Source organism: Pinus tabuliformis, chromosome 8 (assembly GCF_031772625.1).
Source record: "Pinus tabuliformis cultivar Carrire ecotype Pingquan chromosome 8, CPIR1, whole genome shotgun sequence".
In the NCBI taxonomy this organism is placed as follows: Eukaryota; Viridiplantae; Streptophyta; class Pinopsida; order Pinales; family Pinaceae; genus Pinus; species Pinus tabuliformis.
Genome location: NC_142294.1, coordinates 470,057,446 through 470,082,687, shown reverse-complemented (window position 1 = coordinate 470,082,687; position 25,242 = coordinate 470,057,446). Strand labels below are relative to the sequence as shown.

The 25,242-nt window shown below is 41.1% G+C and overlaps 1 protein-coding gene across 1 annotated transcript; it reads left to right on the top strand.

Moving 5' to 3' along the window:
• Nucleotides 1–148: 148 nt before the first annotated feature.
• Nucleotides 149–1,513, top strand: LOC149236099 (galactinol synthase 1-like). Its single transcript, XM_089461507.1, has 3 exons — nucleotides 149–289; nucleotides 563–1,018; nucleotides 1,121–1,513. The coding sequence occupies exons 1-3, from the start codon at nucleotides 245–247 to the stop codon at nucleotides 1,355–1,357; spliced, it is 738 nt and encodes a 245-aa protein (XP_089317633.1). The 5' UTR covers nucleotides 149–244; the 3' UTR covers nucleotides 1,358–1,513.
• The last annotated feature ends 23,729 nt before the right edge of the window (nucleotides 1,514–25,242 follow it).

The following is a 25,242-nucleotide window of genomic DNA, read 5'->3' as shown; positions in this document are numbered from 1 at the left end:
AGTGGGGGCGAATCCTATGGAATACAGATACAGATGTGAAGTGATTGCGAGCGGGGGATGGAATACGGATACAGACGTCAAGTGATTGCAAGCAGGGGATGGGGTCTCCGTGTTTATGTAAACGGACGGCAACGGACAGTAACGAATGCAATCGAGATAAGCTCGGCGGCTCCTGAGGAGTCAGGGTTGCATTGTCCGTGAAATCGAGCCCATATATCCTCCGGAAAACCAAGTTCAGTTCGCCATGGCTTATTCTGTCATCAATTATTCCAAGCTCCGGATATGGGAGGTATGACTATGACTGACATCCATTCATATCCGACTCCTTTTACTTGAATCTTTAAAATATAACTGTTTTCGATTCCCCGTTCTTGAATCTTTAAAGTATAACTGCACCGATTCCCTTTTCTTGAATTTTTAAAGTATAATTGTTAACGATTCCCTTTTCTTGAATCTTTAAAGTATAGCTGTAACTGCTGCCATGGCAGAAATGAGAAGATTCTTTTTATCTCTCTAAACAAATAGCTTAGAATTGTGTCTTACGGGGTTTGTGATAATGCAGTTTGAAGAATACAGCAAGCTCATTTACCTGGACGCCGACATTCAAGTGTATGACAACATTGATCAACTCTTTGATCTCCCGGACGGGCATTTTTATGCTGTGATGGACTGCTTCTGTGAAAAGACATGGAGTCACACTCGGCAGTACCAGATCGGTTACTGCCAGCAGTGCCCGGATAAGGTGCAGTGGCCAAAGGAATTCGGGCAGCCGCCTTCCCTCTACTTCAACGCGGTCATGTTCGTGTTCGAGCCTAGCAAGCTGACCTACGATACACTTCTTGAAACCCTGAGAGTCACCCCTCCCACGCTGTTCGCGGAGCAGGATTTCCTGAACATGTTCTTCAACAACGTGTACAAACCTATTCCCTTGGTCTACAATCTAGTCTTGGCCATGCTGTGGCGACACCCGGAGAACGTGGATTTGGACAAAGTAAAAGTCGTCCATTACTGCGCTGCTGTAAGTACCTTAATTCTGCCCCGAATTGTATTCACTATGTACGAAATCTTTGGAAAACTTTAACTCATATCTAAATTATTATGTGCGGTGATGGTGGTGCAGGGATCGAAGCCGTGGAGGTACACGGGCAAGGAGGAGAACATGGACAGGGAGGATATAAAGATGTTGGTAAAGAAGTGGTGGGACATCTATAACGACCCATCCTTGGACTTCAAATCCACCGACTCGATACCCGATGCAGAAACCCCGTCTGAGCTGCAACAGATGGCCAACAACTCTCTACTGGCTGCTGCCATCCCTCGGCCAAACCCTTTGCTCTCTCTTTCGCCCGCTGCTTAGGCAGCTTAATTCTGATATCGGTCGGCAGGAGTTCGATTCTCATGCAATGCATTGTATGCTTTACAAGTGGTCATGCAGTTTCGTTACATTTTTTGGTAGCCATTATCTCTTGTAATTCTGTTATACCATTAATGCTATGGATATTCATATTTTCCACTATTGGTATAAATGGATGAAGCTTATGTGATATTGTTTAACTACATGTCAAATTTCACAATGCGTGTGTGTTTTTTTTTAAAGGTTTGCGTGTGTGTTTTTTTTAAAGGTTTGCGTGTGTGTTTTTTTTAAAGGTTTTAGTAACCTTTGTACCTTTGTTGATACACAATTTTTTTTTTTTTTTTTTTTTTTTAATAAATTAACATATACACACAAAATTATTCTAATAATATTTCAATAAATATACACATATATTCTAATATTAATTCAAATAATGAGGTGGAGAGTTCATATACACACAAAATTATTCTCATAATAATTCAATAAATATACACATATTTTAAAATAATAGTTTTGAATAAAGAGTTAGTTTATAGCTGGATAGGTTTTTAAATTTGATGCTTGATAAGATCCGTGAGTACGTGCGTATTGTGGATATTGTAAAATATAGTTTTGAATAAAGAGTTAGTTGTGGAATATAGTTTTTAATTTAGATTTAATAGATTCTAATGTGTTAGTAGATGTAGATTTATATTTTTGTGAGAGCATATTCTTCATGTCCATTTTTTTTTTATTCTAAATCAAAAGATAAATTATTTGAGTAATGTTTTATTAGAACATTTGTAAGAAAAATGAAATTGAATTTTATTTTGAGTCATTAGCCCACAAGTTAGCATTCCTTGGATAAGTTGGCTTGGAGAGTGACACCTATTTGACCTTTTTAGACAAATATATATAAGAGATGGTTTGATAACACATTCACAACATGAACCATGAACCATGCAAAGGAGAGAAGAACCTAAGTCAAAGGAGAGAGAAAGAAAGTCAAAACTAGAAGAATATTCCCTTTGTTGATTGAATTTTTTACTATTGCAGTTCGCACATGTGGAGGTATGATTTTCTATGAAAGAGGGTGAAAATTTTGAGGTAGTTGTTATTCGGAATCACGATTTCCATTAGGCCAAACCCTGCAACTGTTAGTCAACAATCGCATTGCCAGAGATAAGGATCCACTAGAGGCAATTAGTCCATGTCGCGAAACAAACGGGGAACGTTGGTTTATCCAATGTCCAACAATCTCCCTCCCAACGCGAGTCGGGTGTGTATTGAACTTGTGACCTATGCTCTGATACCACTTGTTGGGAATCGTGATTGTCGTTAAACTAAAACCCACATGTGTTAGTCAACGATCGCATCACCAGAGATAAGGATCCACGAGAGGCGGTTAGTCCATGTCATGAAACACACAAGGAGCATTGGTTTATCTAATGTCCAACAGTTGCAGGCAGAATTTCGGCCCCTTGTTGCGGGTTCGAATTTCAGAACGTTGACAAGATTTGGAGCAATTTGACCATCATTGACTTTGACTTTGGAGGTGACTTCAAGGAGGGTTGGACTTGGTATCTTGGTGGCAGTTTGGTCTTGGTGTTGGATATCTCTCATTTTGATATGATTCCATAAGGGAAGGATTGTTAGCTTTGTCTCATGGTGATCTCTATATGTTCTTAAAAAATTGAACATTTGTATAATCTCTTGACAAAGAAGACATAACAAGTAATAATAAGACATATAATATTCACATGTAATTATCAAGAAGAGAAATTAGGTTTTAGACTTAATTGCACTTGGTTTCTCAACATGGTATCAGAGCTAAGGTGAAGGAACGAAGCTTGAAGATCACAACTTGTTGGCATACTTGAAGACACTCTTATAGTAACTCTTTATCTCTTTCAAGGAAGTACTCATCTATTCTATATGTCTAATACTCCCAATCAAATGACATCTATCTGCAAGGAAGACAACAAACTTGTGGAGCATCCAACTTCAAAGCTTGGAAGAAGAGAATTGATTTAGTCCTTAAAGAAAATGAAGTCATACAATTCGTTGAAGGCAATGTTCCAATATAAGATAAAACAATGCTTAAGAAGTAGCCAAATACAATAAGGGAGAAATTAGAGCTCAAAGGATTCTCTTTGAGTCCATCAAAGACCATCTCATTTCTTTTGTTTCAGATTTGTCTACATCCAAGGAAGTCTACAATACATTGGTAAAATTATACTCCAACACAATCGGTCAAAAGGTATCTCTAAGGAATCAACTATATGGAACAAGGATGTCAAAAGAAGAGAACACACCTTCATACTTTATGAAGATATCAAAAATCAAAGATCAACTTCAAGGGCTTGGTGAAACCATATATGACTTTGAGTTGATCACTTTTGTAATCAATGTTTTACCTCCAGATTGGGACAATTTTGCAGGAGGTATCTATGCTAGAAAGGAAACTTTGACCTTTGAAGAATTATGGGCTTCATGTTTTCTAGAGGAACCAAGATTGAAGGCTAAAAATGATACTCAACCTAATAATGAAGACTCTCAAGATTTTGCAACGAGATTAAGAAAGAAATTTGGAAAGTTTGGATCTCAACACAAAAGCAATGGCAACAAGGCCCATAGAAATAAGGACATGTCCATAGTTTAATTCTACAATTGTCATGAATATGGACATTTCAAGAGAGATTTTCTGAATAATCCTAAGAATAATAAGAGGAAGGAAATACATGAAGCACTAACAACTAAAGATGAAGAAGCTATGAAGAAACCCAAGGTCAAAGACAACAAGGATATATACAATTAACAATAATGAAGAACATGGTAGGTGTACATAGCTCAACAATCTACTTTTGTACCAGGTCAAGTTTGATTTCTATTTCTTGTTTAGAAAATGACAGATAGAATAATATTTATTGATGACAAGACAATTATATAATTTATGGGGAATAGCGTAAAATATTATTGGGATTCATGAATTGTATAAGCTTATAAGTCTTTGCAAGGAGATCAAATTTAAGAAGGAGCTCATAGTCATCTATAATGAAGTAGTTGGAAGAGAGAATCAATATATTGAAGTATGTTCCAAATTTCTTATGAAGGAAATCCTCCTTGACCATTGTCTACATGTAATCCATCACATAACTCTAGAAGAAATATTCAGGTACATAAGAAGAAGACCAAAGATGTTCCCACATAATGTAGAAAGACTCGTATTTCATCATGCAGATCCAGAAGAAGCTAACATTTCTCTCTAAGAATTAAGGAAGCTAACATGATGGCAGACAAAACTTTGAAAAGGGTAGAGTAGTCAATAAATCTATCAATGAAAGTCAACATCTAAATTGCAACATGACAGAGATTCCTCTACCAAGAGAGATCTAACATTCAGTGAAGCAAATTTGACCTTATACATCATAGAATAAGCCAGTAATACCACAATGACTAGTGTAGAGAATTTTTAGGAAATGGACTTTTCTTATATAATTAGACTTTAACAAGTAGATGGAACAATTGGAAGGACATAATTAAACATATTCTATAGGAGAAACAAACAATTTTAAGTATGCATTAAAGAATTCAACACTTAGCTTTGGATGAAAACATGGAAGCAAGTCTTGAAGAAGTTCATAATAAGACAATTGCGTCAACTGTAAAAGTTACTCTTGATTCTTGAAAGACATGAAAAAGGAGTTTCATGATTAAAGAAGACCTCGTACTTTGGAATCAAATTGAATGATTCAAGAACAACTCATGAATTAGAAATATTACCTTCAAAGGTAGTTGAAAGCATAATTTAACATATCTTAGATGGATACACTATCACTTGAGATTTGGTAGAATATTAAAAGAAGCTTGTGACCAGGATCCTTCAGAATGTTGGATGACAAATTATAGACATATGGCAACACCATCTAGCAAAAGTTGGTGATTTCTAATATTGTTGATCCATCATTGTACCAATAGCTTATTGGTTCCCTGATACATTTGATTCAAGGACACATCAATTGGGTTGGCAGTGTTGATGATGAATAAAGATACTATTAGCGGTTGGTTTTACTTGGTATTTGTTATGACTTCTTGATAGAACATGAAACAAGATTATGTTGCGCTACGAAGGAAGAAGATATGGAAGTTTGTACAATTATCTATGAAGTGGTTTGGCTCCATAAAATGTTCGATGGACTATTTGATGATATGTTGGATTCAACCATGATATTTTGTATTAATCATAGTTGTATGAGGATTGTCAGAGAACCTAGAAGGTCGAAGCACATTAGGATTTGTGACATGATACAGGATGGAACCACGAAGCTACAATTTATCTCCACTGACTTTTATTATATAATTAAACTTTAACAAGTAGATTGAACAATTGGAAGGAAATAATTCAATACTTAGCTTTTGATGACACCATGGAAGCAAGTCTTGAAGAAGTTCATAATAAGACAATTACATTAGCTAGAAAGGTTACTCTTGATTCTTGAAAGACACACTCCTTTGTGTGCTCCCTCTCTTGTGCCAACATTGCTCCCTTGCATTCCATTCCATGAGTTCTGCAGCAATTACCATATGCCTATCTGAACATATTCCACATACCCGCATACTATCTATCCCCCATCAACCTCTTTTCTTCTGCCAACCCTCTTCTCTCTCTTACATGTTGACCACACAACCATGCCCCTCAAAGCCAAAGGTGGTATGGGTTATTCCTTCACTCAGGGAACCCATACTCCACCTTCCTATCTATTGTGTAGGCCATTAAACTCAATTAGAGAACTAGTGGCATATTAAATGAAACACCTTGTGTTTAATTCACTTCCCAAGAAACTCCTCATACCTCTAAATCCATGTAGACCCCTCCAATCCAATCAATGTTTACATTTCCACATTATTTACATCAATTACAGTTCATAGTGACAATTACTAGAGGGGTAAAAAAAAGGTTGTCACATACCCCACCCCCTTAGAGGAACATTGTCCTCAGTGTTCTATACCCGAACACAAAAATTTAACAACGATATTTACATACACAACTATTTTTACATTTACTTACTCAGTAAAATAAATGGCTATGCTACCCACATCTAATTAGGCATTTCCCATGCCTCTTCATTTAGTCTAAAGTGTTTCCACTGCACCTTGACATGCTTGATTACTTGATTCCAAAGCATGATCTATGTATGATCTATAATGCACTATGGTTATGGTTGAAATTTTCCCATAGATTACACCTATATCATAAACCTATCAACAACATGCACATACGTTTTAAGTAAAGAAATATGGAAAACATCATTTGCTTTCACAGTGGGTGGCAAACCCAATCTGTATGCCACTGGCTCCACTCTTTCTAAGTTTTGAAATGGTCCATAAATCTTGGTGCGAATTTCGCACAAGATATTATTCTCAGTGAGATTTTCCTTGGTCTTATGTAGAGGTAAACATGTTCCCCCACTTGGAACTCTTTGTGCACTCTGTTGATCTGCATAGCTCTTTTTCCTCTATCGAGCTACTTTCAATATTTTCCTGACAATAATTACTTCCTATTCCATTTCCTTTAGCTTATATGTTCCAAGAAGCACCCTATTCATTGGATCATTCTAGTTAATGGGTGTATTACATTGATTTCCATATAGAGCCTCAAATGGACTCATCTTTAATGATTCTTGGTACCCATTATTATAAGCAAATTCTACCAAAAGTAGAAACTCTTTCCACCTCTTAAGTCGATGCATGACATACATTATTATCATGTCTTCCAACACCCTGTTTACTCTTTCAGTCTATCCATCCATTTGAGAATGATACCCTATACTAAATGCTAACTCTATTCCAATACCAACAAAAAACAATTTCCATTTCCTACAATATAGAGTCTCAAATGGACTCAACTTCAATGATTCCTAGTACCCATTATAGAAACTCCTCCCACCTCTTAAGTTGATGCATGACATACATTCTTAGCAAGTCTTCCAACATCTTTTTTACTCTTTCATTTTGTCCATGCTTTACCTCCAACTTGGGATGGCTTTGCAGGAGACATATATGCTAGAAAGGAAACTTTGACCTTTGAGGAATTATGGGCGTCATGTGTTCTATAGGAATAAAAACTAAAGGCTAAAAATGATACTTGTTAGCCTCCTATTGCAATAGGTTTCATATTTCATGATTGACAGTGGAAGTGCCAAAAATGTTCATCTTTTCCATGCTGCAAAAGTTCCATTTTTGAAAGATTTCTCAGTTAAGGGAAGGCCAAACAGCTTAATCTTGGCTTCCCTAGGTTTAAATTTCTTGTTTTTAGAGATAGAGAATAAAGATCTGACCAAACTGTTTAATCTTGGCAGATTGTTAGATAGGTAGAGAAGCTAGGGTGCTCAACTGTTTAATCTGAGCCCCTGGAAGATATAAGGCTAGATTTAGATAGGAAAATAGTTAAAAGAAAAGAAGAAAAGCTGGGTTTGCTAGTTCAAGTGCACCCAAACAAAAAGAAGTGAAAATGTTAGGTAAGTAGGCTGGGTAGGTAGTTTTGTGGTGGCAGAATGATGAATTGTGATCCATTTTATGTTTTCAAGTGTTATATCTATTCAGATCACAAGTGTAAAGCATTTTTCCTTTGGAGCAGCTCAAGCGAGGCATGTCTAACTTCCCCTTCTTCCTTTTCCCTAAATCATTCACTAATTTCCCCAAAGGATATTGAGATCTGCTCAATAGTCCTAGATTTCTCCATTAAGCTCTTTTCTTCCTTTTTAAAAGCCTAAGTTGCTCATACTTAGCGCTTTCTTCACAAATTCATATTAACTTCTAACTTATTATGTAAATCCCTATCTATTTCCCCTTCCCCTACTAAAAATATGTGTAAAATCCCCCTATTTATGTATCCCCTCCCTTTGGTTGAAATATAACCATAAGTATGCTTTGGGAATTACTAAGTTTATTTGAAACTTAGTAAGAACCCTCATTTTCCTCCCTAGCCATCTTCCAAATGCATTTGGCCTTCTTCCATTGCATAAAATCCCTCCTCCGATGTATAAAAACCCTCTTCCATCCTTTGAAAAACCCTTCCGATGCATTAAAAACCCTTTTTAATGTACTAAACCCTTCCTCCGATGTAAAAATCCCCCACTTTCTTTCAAAAACCCTCCTTCGATGGTTTCCCCCCCTCCGACGCGATATCGCTGCCAGAGGTGGTAACAATACTGGCCCATATATATATGCCCCTTCCCCTTGCTCCGATGCGATATCGCTATCGCATCCGAAGCGATATCGCTATCGGGAGCCCTCCATATCGCATTTTCCCTTTTTACCAACATATCTCCGCTTTTATCGTTTTTCCCCTTTTATCGTTATAACTTAAGTTTTAACGTAAACTTAAGTTTTGTCGCAATTCCCCGTTTTACCGCAAAACATGCATATATCGCATATCGCATCGCAATAATATATAAAAGGCCCGCACCCATGCTCCCTGCCGACGCGATATTGCGATCGCGCGACCACCGTCCGATCACCCCGCCCATCCAACGGCTCAGATCATTTCGGCGATCGCCCCATTTCGGCAATCGCATATATATAAAGCCCCGCCCCCATGTCCCCGCCGATTTAATCGCAGCCGCCCATTCAGGCCCTCAGATCAATGGTCCACATTGTGTCGCATCGCTCCCATATATAGCTCTGACTGGCCGGAGCCGAAATACTATAAAGTGCAGCATATAAAGATTTCGGGTCCGAAAGGAGCCTTTGTACAGCCAAGTGGGAGGGCTCCGATATTCCGGAGCCGAAATATCATAGAATGGAGCTTAATGAATATCGGGTCCGCAAGGGATTGGTACTGTACGCTCCGTTGCCGGATCCGAAATATTATAAGGAACAGTTTGAAGGGGATGTCGGGTCCACAGACCCGTTTCATCAAATTCCGCCGATAAGAAATCGCCGATGGGCCGGACCCGATATCAATAAAAAGTGAGCCTATAATGCGTTTCGGGTCCGCGGGTTCATCGCATTTCGGAGGTATTACGGTTTGGAGATCCGCCGATCGCCGATCGCCGATTGCGCGCCAACCATTGGATCTGCCTTCACGCGATCCAACGGCCCGGATCTAATCCAAGCTACAGTGTTCGCTTTCCGCCCATTTTTGATCAAAATTCATGTTTTAAGCAATTTTTCCCTTTATACAAGGAAAAGGGCCATTTTCTTAGGATTGTTGTTCGGCGCCCGCGCGCAACTCCAGAACAAAGGCGGCAGGCATTCTCCAATCATTTCTTGATCGCTCCGGCCCTAGTAAGCTCCCGACAGCTTTATTTTCGGCCTCAGCACAGTCTTGTGCATCCATTCCTCCTCTTTTTTGCAATATTTCTTCAGTTTTGATAATGTTTTGATCGGCCAAGCGCCGAAACAGTTCTAAAGGCCACGAAAGGCACAGCAGCAGTCAAATCTCGCCATAAAGTGGCAGGCAAGGGCGGTTTTCAACAGTAAAGAGTATCAGTGAAGTGGCAAAGTGTATCAGTGGAAAATACCAGTGGAAATCATAAAGCCACATCAAAGGAATATTAAAGAGCCCCAGCAAAGTCAAAGAGTATCAGTGATGGAATTTAAAGCCATTAAGGCTCACCAAGTCATCGTTAAATGCGTTAAAGCCACCTAAAGGCAGCAGAACCGCTTGAGAGGTGCAGATAAGAGAATTTAAGGCCCAGTTATTACAGAAACAGTGTATAAAGCCACTTATGAGCAGCGCTTCAGCTCCCAAGGCGCAGTTATGGCCAAATGCCAGCACAGAGCTCCAAAGGACCCATATGAGCCATTTTTTGATGCTGCTGCCCCCAGCGCAGCATTAGATAGATATTTTGGCATTTATTTCAAGCATATGTTAGGTTAATCAGAGTTATTGCTCCAGATCTTTTATCAGATCTATTTTGTAGATATTTTGCTTATAAATACCTCCCTAAACAATGTATTAAGGGTTGGTTGGTTGATCTCCTCTTTCAAGACTTGCGCTGTATATGTTGAGAGCTTTTATAATCAAAGAATGCTGGAATGCTTGTTTCTGAACTGCTGGTTGTGGTTTTAATGGCTGAAGAGCTTAATATGGAATTCTCGTGCTTCCTCATGGTTCAATAAGTCTTTCTTACCTCTGTTTTCAGTTTCTATGTATCTATATCATCTATGTATCATGATCTAAGTTGCAGAAAGAAAGAATAGCTCAGATGTTACTTAACTGTACTTTGTGCTCAATTTCTGTGACTTTTCTATGTTTTCCTCTGAATTAGTGATGAATATGCATACTTAATTGATCATGCTTAAGCTATTTATCCATTTCTGAATGCTGTTTAGGAATTCTTCATTGCTCCTATTTAGCCTTCATCCACTTTCCCTCTTTGGCTGGATGAGAGATCCTTAATTGCCTCTCATCCCCTAACCTCCATTTCATCTTAATTCCAGCATTTAACATTGTGCCATGTGTAGCTATCCTGCCCTGTATTCCCCTTTTCTGCCAAAGAAAACACACCCAGCAGTTCACATTCATTGACTCCATGCCCAATGGTCTGAACTTCTTACACTTTGCATGCCAACTCTGTCTGAAAACATCAACCATCCCACCAAATTTAAAACAAACTCATGCACTCATATCTAGCCTAAAATCACCCCTAAACAAAGCTAAATCATAAAGAGAGAGCCCTCTCTGACTGCAGGTAGGCTAGGACCTGCAGTCCAAAGATTGGTTTGTGGTTACCTCGGCCGTATTCCCTTAGGAGTCAAAGGGAACAACCTGAGTGATAACAATACTCAACCTAATAATGAAGACTCTCAAGCTTTTGAAGCTAGATCGAGAAAGAAGTTTGGAAAGTTTGGATCTCAACACACAAAAAATGTTAATAAGGCCCATAGAAATAGGGATATGTCCAAAGTTCAATGCCATGGTTGCCATGAGTCATGAATATGGACATTTCAAGAGAGATTGTCACAAGAATAATAAGAATAATAAGAATAATAAGAGGAAGGAAAGACATGAAGCACTAATAGATGAAGATGAAGAAGCTCCGAAGAAACCCAAGGTCTAAGACAACAAGGATCTCTATTGTTAAACAATAATGAAGAACATGGCAGGTATACATAGCTCTACAATCTACTTTTGTACCTGTTGTGCTCTACAACAACCCCCCATTTCATAAAATTTTTATTTTCAAAACTATAATATGAAATGGGTCCCTTTTAGATTAAATTGGTATCAACTTATCATTATTCAAAAGGTCTGAAAAGAAATAAAACATTATAAACCTTTTTGATAAATTACTTAATCGGTCTTATTATAAAGAATGAATAATCCTTTATTATTGCGATAAAGCGATCGCAAGATCGCATATCACAATGACAAAGGATGCATAACAAAAGGACCCATTGGTTTTCCCCGATGCGACAAGTGCGAATAACTATCGGATATCGGGAGCGCAAGCGCTCATAACAAAAGGCCCCTCTCTTTGCTCCGATGCGATATCGCTATCGGCGATCGGGGAGTGTAGCATGCATGCATCTAAACCCCTCGTTTAAAACTCCAGATGCGAATTAGCGATATCGCTATCGGTGATCGGGGATTCCGAAAGGACACCAATATAACAACTTAAGTATTCCCCCGTTCGTCGATTGCGATAAAGATAGGTGCGGATTTCAAAAAGGATTGATCAGGTCGGGATATTACGGTTAATTAGTATTAAAGGCCTTTATCTTCGTGATAGTGATTCACTTACGCTCAACCGCCAAAACATCAAAGACATGATTAAATGAATTATTCGACCAATAAACGATATGATGGGCATTTAAAGGATTGACAGGTTTAAACGACCATTTAATGAAACAGCAAGGCTAAAATATCTTTCGAGATTGTATTCGCGGCCACCTTAAGTTAATCCTCCATTATTCATTGATTAATATATCTTGTTCATATTTGGTTTGCACCACCAATTCTCCGCATTACGTTCATTTTCTCTCTTGTGCAGAGCTCTTCCGAAGCAGCAAATTCAAGCCAAATGGGGAAGAAATCTAAGAGAACTGGAACAGCTTCCGCTTCGGCAGTTACAGGACAACACATTGCTGATCCAGGACCAAGCAAAAAGGGACTGATCTCAGACACAACATGTCTAGGACTCGGTAAGACTACTTGGCTAAACATCTACAATCTGATTAAGGTCGAAGAGCCTGAGGTAACAACAGTGCAAGCCACAACAGACCCAACCCGGAAGTCTGATGCTACTCTAAAGGATTTAGCAGACTCTTACCTTCATCGGATAGCAGCCCGAGAACAAATTCTTCCATATACAGATGTGGTGAGATGGGAAATTGAAGAAATCCCAATCACCAACAGAACATTTTGCACCATGGATGGGAGAGTCTTCGGCTCGTTTCAACTTGATGACTTGAGGCAAATGTATCATTTGCCTACACCGGAGAAGAAGTACAACAAAGCATTTTTGGAGAAGTTTAGAAATGAAAACGACATTGAATCAGAACCTATAAGGGATTGGAGGCAAAACCCAACGAAACACAAGCATGAGTCTTTGGGTAGGTACTCTGTTGATTCTTTGAGTTCTCCTTATTGTTATGCCGGAGTAATGATATGTAGGTTGTGGGGGTTACATGATTCCGCAAACTTCACTATAGAGATGGTTCCTCTAATGGAAGCAGCTTGCAAAGTGAAATAATGGATTGGGGGAATATACTGTCTGATAAGTTAGCAACAGTTGTTCTTGAATTCGGAAACAAAACCCGCATTTCTGAAAGGGTCATTCCTCCATTTTTACTATAGTGCCTATATCTTGGATACCCTCTGTTTTAATTCTGAATTCCCTATGCTCAGGTGGAGATGGACTCCACAAGACCCCATGCCCATTCATATATACCACCAGAAGTTATGGAAAGCCCACTATAAACACCATCTATATCAAGTTTGCAATGGTTTTATGCTACCCATTCACTATGCCATTTTTGACAAGCCCACTCCTAAGATTTCCTCTCAGGCAGAGATTGACTTGACAGCCATAGGGAGATGGTTCGGAGAAGAAAAATTCACCTATGTAAGAGTTTTCGGCAGCCATGCCAAGCCTCATGTCCTCCCTTTGTATACACCCGACAAACTGTTGGCTCGAGAGGTAGCGTATCAGCTTACATCCGAAGGAGTTACACAGACTCCAAGGAATAAAAAGAAACAGGTTTGGCCTCCCTTTCCTCTAAGATGTGGTGTTTACGCTCTGCATGACTATAAAAATGCAAAGAAAGAAGCTGATAAGATTAAGGCATTGAATCTCGCCACTCTTCCTAATAGGCGATTTGATCCAAACAAAGTCGCCTACAATGCACTTGAACAGGCAAAACTCACTAAATTTGACCATAAAGATGATGAGTTTGATGACCTGTTCTCCTCAGCCGAGTCACTATTTCAGGTTCAAGCACTAGCCAGAATGAGATATCATGACGACGGGTTAGTTGAATTTAACAGGCTTAGAGAGCAGAGGTTGCAAACTCTGCCTCTAGATCTGTTAGCAATGGCTCCGATGACACAGTCAAGCGAGCCTGAACAACGACCTCCTGCTACATCAGAAATTGCTGGAAAAACCCAAACAAAAGAGCAGGAGGAAGTACAGAGGAAAGAGCAAGAGGAAATACAGAGGAAAGAGCAAGAGGAAATGCAGAGGAAAGAGCAGGAGCAGAGTAGCACAGACATGAATGTAGATGCCCAGATTGACCCGAAATTGCTCCAGGAATGGTAGCAATTTGACTCAATCATAAGCAATCTTGAGAGCTCAAAGGATGCCGATACATCAAAAGCGGCTGACACACAGGATACAACATCAAAAGAGGTTCCAAGTGGAACTAGCGGCATACCCCTTTCTATAGGAATAGAGATAATTCCCAAGGATCCTTCGGATCAAATCATTTTTCAAGTGGAGGAGATACCTCCATTAGATGTCTTTTATAGTCCAAAGCACAGGGCTGTAGTGAAACGACAGCGGAAAAGGAGAAGGACTGATCAACCTTCCCTATTCCCTGAACAAACAGTGACGGGCAACGTGGTTTGGAAGGAGGAGTTTGATCCTTCTGATGACCTAACAAAATTGTCCCAATATGCTGGAGCCTATTCGGCAGCCACCATAGACAAGGCATCAGAAGTGAGCAATCTGTTAAAAGAAAAGGACCAGGCAATCACTCTGCTACAAGAGCAGCTATCGGAGGCACAACAGAAGGTAGAACAAGCAGAACAACAATTGTTCCCACAGCAAAAAATAAATAATCAATTGAATAAACAATCACAGGAAGAGAAACAAAGGATTGATTCTAGTGCAATTCAAAAGCAGAAAGAGCTATCGGAAGCATTGGCAAAATTGAAAGCAGTGCATGAATAGATGGGGAAATCTAAAGATGAGAAAATTGCTCAATTATCAGCCCAAATAGAAAAGTCCAAGAATCTTCTGCAACCTGCAGAGTTCAGAGCAGAAGCACAACAGATTAACAAAGCATTGGTAACACAAATAAGGCTGTTATGTCAAAAAATCGCTCAAGCAGAACCCTTATGTGACATGACAGCATCAATAATTGATAAATCAGTTGATGCTAGAACAGACTTGGAGCAGGCCGATGAGACCTTGACCAATTATCTTGAGTGGCAAGACACTAATGAGGGACATGAAGCTAATTTGCCAAAAATATTAGAATCCCATAAAGAGATCCTATTTATGGAATGGTAGTCCCAGTTAATGAAGGCAAAGAGAGCAGTTTCCAGATGCAAGTTAACCACAAGTAATTTGGTTGAATTGATTAATGATAGTCTCTACTTATCTAACATGATCTCTCAATGTACCCCAGGTAAATTACTATCGGCTAAAACATTGGAGCAGTCATGTTATCAAGAGTTGGAGAAAAATGGGAGATTGATCTCAGGTATTAACAGTTTGACTTGGGACACCTATTGGTTGTTCCTAGTAAGACCATACAGCTAGAGAGTCGCCCTCAAGTGCCTGACAGATGCAATCGGGTGTATCATTCCGATATACAAGATGCCACCTATGCTGCTCAACTCAATTCTCGTTTGAACCGACCTCCAGAAGTGGAACAAATGCTAGCAATATGCCAACTGAGGTCGAAAGGCAAACAACCTAAGTGATGAATCATGCTGCCGACTGCCAGATTGCTATGAGGAAGATACTCCCAATCAAGTTGTACCAATTAAGTAGGATTTTAATTTCATAGTTAGTTAGTTTTAATCAAGTATTTATAGACCCTTTCAATGCATTGGAAAGGGTCGTAAGTTTTTGTATATGACTTAAACCTGAAGTTGCACTACTGTACTTCGGGCATATTTTTTATAAAAGCTGGGCCAATTATTCCAATTTTGATAATGAATCTTTTATGTGGATGTGCACTACTGCCTTTATTTGAATGCATTTCTAAGTCGGAAGAAGGAATTCAAATAGCGATTGATGTTGGGAATGAATTGCAGCTCATATGTTACTACTATCTATGTCTGAGTTCATTCTTTTTATGTGAATTGTTGTTTGATCGCTCTTTCTATTATCAGATATATGCATGTGTTTTTAACAACATTCTTTATATTTTCCACTATTGGATGTTTACAACATGCTTTTATGTTATCATACATGTATCGGTAATATAAAAGGATAAGTGTAACAATGTTTTATTAATCACTTTGTTCAACTATTTGAACAAAGCAATCATTAAGTGAATAAATGTCTATGTTTATTGTGTAGAGTCATCTATATGCCTATCGATGAACAAAGATCATCAAGCGTTACACTTAAAAGAATAGAAGCCTCCCGGGATAGAATAGTCATTTATATTTTCGCTGTTAAATTAAGTCATCCACTCATTATCATTTATTAGAAACCAATCACTCATCCATCCCCTTTTATTCATTATTGGGAAACTGGTCCTATTATATCCAGTCGGAGCCACCATCCCAAAAGGAAAAGGAGCTGTATTAAGGTTCGAACCGGGTGGTTATCCCCCAATGTTGATACAACGATTTTCGTGCCATCAACATTTTTGGCGCTAGAAGGAGGGCCTAACTATGAATGGCGAGCAAATCCAAATCTACAGACCATTCTGAGAGTAAATCTCCCTCCACATCACTTCGTACTTCCCAATTGCATGCTGGTTCTCCAGTATCCAAGCAAGAAGAAGAGGAATCAACTACCACTGCTCAAACCCACAATACTCTAGAACGATTAAGTCCTGAGTGCCCTGAAGTTCAGTTACTCATCCAGAAACTTCAAGGCTTCTCGATATCACCACAGAAATCTGAGGTATCTCAAAGCAGTGAGACTTTGCAATTCAATCTACCTCACCCTCTCACCAGACTTCAGAGTGGAAAGCTCGGTATTGAACCTACTGAGTTCCCTTTACCTAAAAGGAAAAGGGCAAAGAAGAACACTGAAGGATCTGACAGTGAAGCACTTTCATCCACATCCTCCATCTCATCTTCCCCAGGGTGAAGTCAATCACCCACTCCCTCATTACATATTGTTGTTCATCAGGGATTAGGAACTTCAACATCCCAATTGGCTCAATCCTCAATATCAACTCCTTCCCAAACATCTGGAATTTCAACAGTAGTATCATCCACTTCTAGTGTTTCAATGGCAGATCCATGGACCAGGCCTGGTGCAGTCAACATGCCTGCACCATTACATGCATTGCCTGATGCTCCTGAAAAATGGCTACCCAAGTTTAACCCAGATGATGGAACACAAGCTGAGGAACATATCAATAATTTCATGTTATCAATTAATCTCAAAGGAGTAGCAGAGGAAGATGTTGTCGTTAGGCTTTTCCCTTATACTTTGCAAGGATCAGCAGGATCCTGGTATTTTTCCTTGCCATCTGGATCCATTAGCAGTTGGACCACTTGCCAAGAACAGTTTCTCACTAAGTTTGGTGATGATAGATCTTTAGCTACATTAATAAATGATCTCTTCAATATTAGGATAGAGCATAGGGAACCAATTAAAGAATTCAATGCACGATTCAATAAACTCTTGAATAAAATCCCAACGGCCTCCAAACCAAGTGAGCAAATCAGAAGCAAATGGTATATAACTGCCCTACCTGCCAATATAGCTATTTTTGTAGACAGGGCCGGAAAACCAACTTTAGCTGAAAACATGAAAGAAGCACTTGCTGTGGAGAAACATATTAATGCTCTAGAAAAGAAAGCTACTCTTGAAGATAGAAAAACCAAAAAAGTTTCTTTTAAAGATGATTCAAAGAAGAAAACCCCTAAAGATCCATATGATATGGAGGGTCTACAAAAGGTTGATCCAGGTGGATATTGGTGGCCACCTTCCAGGTCCACCTGGACCCCCACCATTGTCTTTCTCAGCATTTTCAGTTTCCTTAATTGTAGCACAGTTTACTATTTTTAGCAGTTTTTCGGGTCCTGAACTTCCGAAGCCGTTTTGAGGCCCTAAACGACGTTTTTTTGGAATTCTGGGGCGACCGAGCCCTATGTTGCCTCCCAAAGTGGTAGTACTCGGATAGATCTTTCTAACGAGCTATCGTACGCGTCAAACGGAGATCGTATGCCAAAGTTACGACCCCGGGAAATTGATGTACCAATTTACCCAAACGGGGCCCACAATTTGGCGTTTCATCTTCTAGGGTTAGGTTTCGGTATGTGAAGGGTTTTCCATTGTTTCTCAACAATAAATAGGCCTTCGAGCCTCATTGTAATACAGTTCAGAACAGTTCAGAGGCATGTAGCCATCACATCTCTTCTCAGAGATAAGCTACCATCGCCCTAGCTAGTTTATTGCCATTTCTGTTTGTAAGCATATGTCAGTATTTTCCATTAATGAAATGAAGTATTATTTCCGCTGCATCTTTGTGTATATGGTTATCTCTGTAATTTGTTGCGTTCCTGCTTAAATCTGGATCAGTGGTATCAGAGCGGTCTGCTTTTTCTCTGTTTTTCTTTGCATGTCCCCAACAAGGTCGGGATATAAGGAGTTAGGGCTTGAACTGGTTGAACCTTTGCAAGACCAGCCTCGCAAATCCCGACGGCCTCCCATGGCGGACGAGAAGAAAGACGAGGGGGCAGGAGATCCCATCAAAATCTTGCTCGAAAAAGCGCTCGAGCGACAACGGAACGCGATGATGGACAGCTTTGCGCAGATCCTTCAGCGGCTACCCAGAAGCGGCGCATCGGCTTCTAGCAGCTCCTCTGGAAACGCCACACCCTTTAAGGTACAAGTTAATTTTGAAATCCCCATATTCGAGGGTCAGATAGACGCCGATGCCGTAGATAAATGGTTAAATCTGCTAGAGGGTTATTTTTCTGTTCATGAATTTTCGAGTCGAGAAAAGATTGTTTTTGCTCTTCTCAAAGCAGCCCCCCACGTCAAGGACTGGTGGGAAACCTACTGCGAGCAGAAGGATGAAAGTACTGGCTCACTATTTTCAGCCGCACCCACCTGGGATTCGTTTCGGGATGCCATCAAGGAGCAGTACTACCCTGTCGGAAGCTATGAGGATGAATACATAAAGTGGACCACGCTGTGGCAGGGAAGGGACCAAGATGTGCCAGAGTTCACCAATCTTTTCCATACCCTTCGCACAAAGTTGGGTATCAAGGATTCGGAGCAACATTTGATACTCAAATACCGTGGCTGCCTGCACAAGTACATCCAGGAAGAAATACAGTTCCTAAACATCCCCTCGCTCGGCGCAGCATACCGGTATGCCGTCAAAGTCGAGCAGAAGTTTAAACAAAAGAAGCGAGACTTTGGATCTGCGAATCCAAAGCAGGGGAAAGGTGCCCCTAAACCACAGAACAAAGGACAAAGCCAAGGCGGGACAGCCCAAGACAACCAGCTGAAGCTGCAAGCAAAGAGCAATGCCGCGAAGCCGAGAAAGGACACTGGAAAATGGTGCGAGTTCCATAAGAGCTCCACTCACAACACAAGTGAGTGTCGGGCCAAACAGTCACTGGTGGCTGAGCTAAAGGTTTCAGAATCAGATGCATGTTCCGACTCTGAGTCAGAACCCGATAAGGGGTATGAAAAAGGGAAGCAGATCATTGATGCGGATCCCAGCGCCACTGTTGCTACTGCAAAGATCCAGAAAAATGAACTCGAAGATCCAGAGGAGGAGGAGCGTCTCTTCCACTCCCAGATGTGGGTCAAGGGCTCCCCGATACAGTTCATTGTTGATAGCGGGAGTCAAAAGAACCTCATTTCGGCAGAGGTCGTGAAGCGGTTGGGCTTACCGACCACAGCACATCCACAACCATACACCATTGGGTGGCTTTACCAAGGGCGAGATCTTCGCGTGAGCCAGCAGTGTCGCCTTCCATACAACATCAAGCCCTTCACGGATGAGGTATTGTGTGACATTGCTCCCCTTGAAGTTTGTGATGTATTACTAGGACAACCATACTTGTGGAAGCGACATGCTGTGTATGAATCAAGGCCCCGTGCTGTTATTATTACATTGGGAAATAAGTTGTTCAGGATACCAGAGGTACCACCACCTGCTGCCATCTCTTTGATTACTGCAAAACAATGCAGTAAGATCATTTCCAAAACCAGGAAATTTGTTTTCCTGATGATACGCCCTCAAGGGAAGAAGAAGACAGTGGCCGCGGCCTCCAAACGAGGTCCCTCTGCACGGCAGCTACAAATGGACAAGATTGTGGAGGAGTACAAAGACATCTTCACCTCCCCGGCAGGGGTTCCTCTGCACTGTCAAGTCAAGCACTCCATTGATCTGACCCCAGGTGCGCCGCTACCCAATGGACCAATTTATCGGCGCTCCGTTCTGGAGAACAATGAAATCAAGAGGCAGATTCAGGAGCTCCTACAGAAAGGTCACATCCGTCCGAGTTCTTCGCCCTGTGGGAGCCCGATAGTGTTGGTACAGAAGAAGGATGGGACGTGGAGACTCTGTATTGACTATCGGGCGCTGAACAAGATCACTGTCCGTAATAGGTACCCGATCCCGCGGATTGATGACCTCCTAGACCAACTAAAGGGGGCGAAATATTTCAGCAAGATCGATCTGAAGTCAGGATATCACCAGGTACCAATTGAACCCTCAGATGTGTGGAAGACTGCCTTCAAATCCAAGGAGGGCCTCTTCGAATGGTTGGTCATGCCTTTCGGATTGACGAATGCTCCTGCAACCTTTATGAGGCTAATGGATGACATCTTGCGGCCATTCACCAACTCCTTTGTAGTAGTATACTTGGATGACATTCTGATCTTCAGCCAGAGTTGGGAAGAGCACCTCCACCACATCCGACAGGTTCTCCAAACACTGCGGCAACACAAGCTATGTGCCAATTTGGAGAAATGCACTTTTGGCATGACCGAGGTCCAGTATCTGGGATACATCATTGATGAAAAGGGGGTGCATGTCGATCCAGCCAAGGTCCAAGTCATTCGGGATTGGCCCTCTCCAACCACTCTAACAGAGCTCCGCAGCTTTCTAGGTCTTGCCAACTTCTACCGCAGGTTTGTGTTGGGATTTTCTCATATTTCTTGGCCCTTGAGTCAAGTCACCAAGGGCGGGGCGAAAGCAAAATTCTTTTGGTCTGAATCTCAACAGAAGGCATTCAGGGAGTTGAAGGATCACCTCTGCACGGCACCAGTGCTCGCGTTACCAGATTTACAACAACCATTTGAGGTCGAGACAGATGCCTCTGACTATGCTATTGGGGCAGTCCTTACTCAACATGGACATCCAGTGGCATATCACAGTGAAACACTTTCAGACACAGTCCGGAAGTACCCCACTTATGATAAAGAGATGTATTCCATTGTACAGGCCTGCCGATAATGGAAGCATTACATTTTGGGGAAGGAAACGGTCATCCACACAGACCACCGACCTCTGCAATTCATACAGACCCAAGGGAAATTGCAGAATGATCGCCATCAGAAGTGGTCTACATACCTGCAACAGTTTCACTTGAATATCAAGTATAAAAAGGGCAGCACCAATAATGTTGCAGATTGCCTCAGTCGACCACCGATCATGGCGCTAACCACCGTGCTCAACTCTTGCGGGCACGAGACTTCTGATTGGCCACTTCTCTACAAAAGCGACCCAGAATTCGGCCACACATACCAGACACTCTTGGAGGGTCGGCAGGTTGCAGATTTTCACCTCCAGGATGCCCTATTATGCCACCTCGGTCACCTTTGTGTTCCTTCAAGCGAGCGTGCCAAGATGATTTGGGAAGCACACTACAATCGGGCTGCTGGGCATTTCGGGGTCGAGAAAATAGTGGCAGTACTGCAAAACTATTTCTATTGGCCGAATCTTCGACAGGATGTTAGGAAGTACATCCGATCATGTACTGCCTGTGCCATTGCCAAACCGACCATTAAGAAGCAAGGCCTCTATACCCCGTTGCCTACCCCTAGTCGACCTTGGGAATCCATCTCCATGGATTACATGTCAGGCCTTCCTTCCACTAAGCATGGAAATGACTGTGTTTTTGTGGTCGTCGACAGGTTCTCAAAGATGGCCATTATGATGGCCTGCAAGAAGAATATCACAGCAGAAGCCACTGCTAAACTCTTCTTTGAACGAGTGTGGGTGCACTTTGGGATCCCACAGTCTATCATCTCAGATCGGGACAGTCGGTTTCTCAGCACATTTTGGTCTAGTCTCTGGTCAATGCTGGACACCAAACTCACGAAGTCCACAGCCTTCCATCCTCAAACTGATGGCCAGACAGAGGTTGTCAACAGGATGATTGTGCACATTCTGTGCATGTATAACTCAAAGCATCCATGCACATGGGACGAGAGCCTCCCCTATGTTCAGCACAGCTACAACCGAGCTCTTCACAGCTCCACTGGCCATAGCCCTTTTCAGGTGGGTTTAGGATTCCAGCCACTATGCCCCATTGATGTGGCCATGCCACTTGCAGCTACTCACATGAATTCAGCTCATGTCCAGTCCGAAACAGATAAGGCCACCAGCTTCATTGAGCGCATCCAACATATTCGCCAGCAGGTCCATGACATTCTTGAGAAATCAAATGCCAAGTACAAGCAGCGACATGATCAACACCGGGTGCCACACAAGTTTCAGGTGGGCGACAAAGTCTGGTTGCATTTGCAAAAGGAACGCCTTACTGGAGCCTATCGGAAATTGAGACCACTTCGATATGGTCCTTACACCATTACTAAGGCTATGGGAGACAATGCATTTGAGCTCAGCATTCCCCCATTCCTTGGCCTGCACCCAGTGTTCAATGTGGACCGCCTTCGGCCATACTTTCCACCATTGCTAGACACATCCGACATTGCAGAACAGCTCAAACCCACAGAATTAAATCCAGATTGCATGGAACAAGCTGAAACTGATCGGATCATGGACACACAGATCAAGAACACTCGCCAACAGCATATCCAACTGTATCGAGTTGTCAAAGCAGGCCAACTCCTTCAGCAGGGCAAGTGGCTCACCAGGGAACAAGTTCAGCAGAGGTTTCCTCATCTCATGGAGGAGCTCAACGCAATGGGGACCATTGCTTCCTAAGGGGGGAGGAATGATCCAGGTGGATATTGGTGGCCACCTTCCAGGTCCACCTGGACCCCCACCATTGTCTTTCTCAGCATTTTCAGTTTCCTTAATTGTAGCACAGTTTACTATTTTTAGCAGTTTTTCGGGTCCTAAACTTCCGAAGCCGTTTTGAGGCCCTAAACGACGTTTTTTTGGAATTCTGGGGCGACCGAGCCTTATGTTGCCTCCCAAAGTGGTAGTACTCGGATAGATCTTTCTAACGAGCTATCGTACGCGTCAAACGGAGATCGTATGCCAAAGTTACGACCCCGGGAAATTGATGTACCAATTTACCCAAACGGGGCCCACAATTTGGCGTTTCATCTTCTAGGGTTAGGTTTCGGTATGTGAAGGGTTTTCCATTGTTTCTCAACAATAAATAGGCCTTCGAGCCTCATTGTAATACAGTTCAGAACAGTTCAGAGGCATGTAGCGATCACATCTCTTCTCAGAGATAAGCTACCATCGCCCTAGCTAGTTTATTGCCATTTCTGTTTGTAAGCATATGTCAGTATTTTCCATTAATGAAATGAAGTATTATTTCCGCTGCATCTTTGTGTATATGGTTATCTCTGTAATTTGTTGCGTTCCTGCTTAAATCTGGATCAAAGGTCCTCAAGACTATGTCAAATGAAATGGTTGAAATCAAAAAACAAGTAGCTGAAACCTCAACAAAAAGGCCATTTAAGAATTACAAGAAAACTGAATCAAAACCACCAAATGTTATATCTAATGCGGATTCAGATCTTGAAGAAGAAGAAGAGGAAACAGTCTCACCAACTGATGAAGAAGAGGAAGTTGTTGAATGCCATGGAATGTGGGACTTCATATTGCCTAACTCCGATACAGAGAATGAACAAGAAGCCTTTCCTGTCACTACTAGGAGTAAAAGTACCCCCGAACCCGTTCAGGCAACTTCAAAGAAAAGGAGTGCAGGTGCTACTACAACAAAGGAAAAGGTATCCACAAAAAAGCCAGCTGCAACGGTTCCACAAAACCAACCTTCAACCTCAAATATACCTTCAACATCTAAAACGTTGGTAGTATCCGATTCAATGGATTACAATATTGTTGATGATATGAAGAAGACTAAGGCAAACATTACCATGTTTGAACTTAGTAAATTAAAACATCAGCAAAAATTGCTTCTCAAAGAATTGAATGTTGTTCCTTCTTCACCTCTTCCCAGTGCTAAAGCTGCAAATGATTCAGGTCAACCACCTTCTGGTATGGTTGAAGCTACTGATGCAGTTTTAATTGGGGATAGATCAAATTCTCATACTCCACCTTTCCTCTTAACCTATGAGATCTACAATAGAAACCTACACAACTGTTTGATTGACTCAGGGGCATCCTCTAATATAATGCCAGCTTCAGTTTGTTCCAAACTGAACATTGAACCCCAAAAGTCTGCAATTCACATTGTGCAGTTAGATAGAACCAAGGTCTAGGTTTTAGGAGAAATTAACTCTGTAACTATCAGGTTATCGGCTGATCCACGAGTAGTTCAAAGAATTGATATCTTAATCGCCGATATACCTGAATTTTATGGTTTAATCTTGAGTAGGGATTGGTCTGAGAAGCTCCATGGGTATATTTCTACCGATTGGTCTCATATGTGGCTTCCCTACAAGGGAAAGCCAAATCAAATAAAAATCGATCGGGAGAAACACATGACCCATACTGTTACAGAATTTGAACAGGAGAATCAACCAATAGCATTTAATAACAACATCTTGGGGAATTATTCATCTGAGTCATTCTTTGGCAACTTCACTGCCCAACCCTCCCCTTTCTCAGTAAACAATTTTACATCTCAGATCGAAAATTACTCACAAACAGATAGGTCAAGATGTTTTAACAATACTAAGGAAACTGTAAATAAAATTGTTGATAATTCTTTATTTTGGTCACTATATTTCGATGGGTCTAAATCGAGCGAAGGCTCAGGAGCAGGATGTATTTTGGTTAGCCCTCAGGGAGAAAAAACGATGCTATCCTGTAGGTTGGAGTTTGAATGCACAAATAATACAGCTGAGTACGAAGCCTTAGTTCAAGGACTATACAAAGCGATTGGCCTCAAGGTTCAATATTTGAAAGTGTTTGGAGATTCCGAAATTATTATTAAACAGGTGAGAAATACAATTTATTGTCTTTCTAGCCATCTCAAACATTATCAGTCGTTGGTACAAGAACTCACGTCTCAATTTTTAGCATTCAATATTTCTTCCATCCCTAGGTCTCAAAATTCAGCAGCCGACTTGCTAGCCAATGTTGCTTCCAAACTCCTACCTTCCGAATATTATAGCCCAGATAGATTT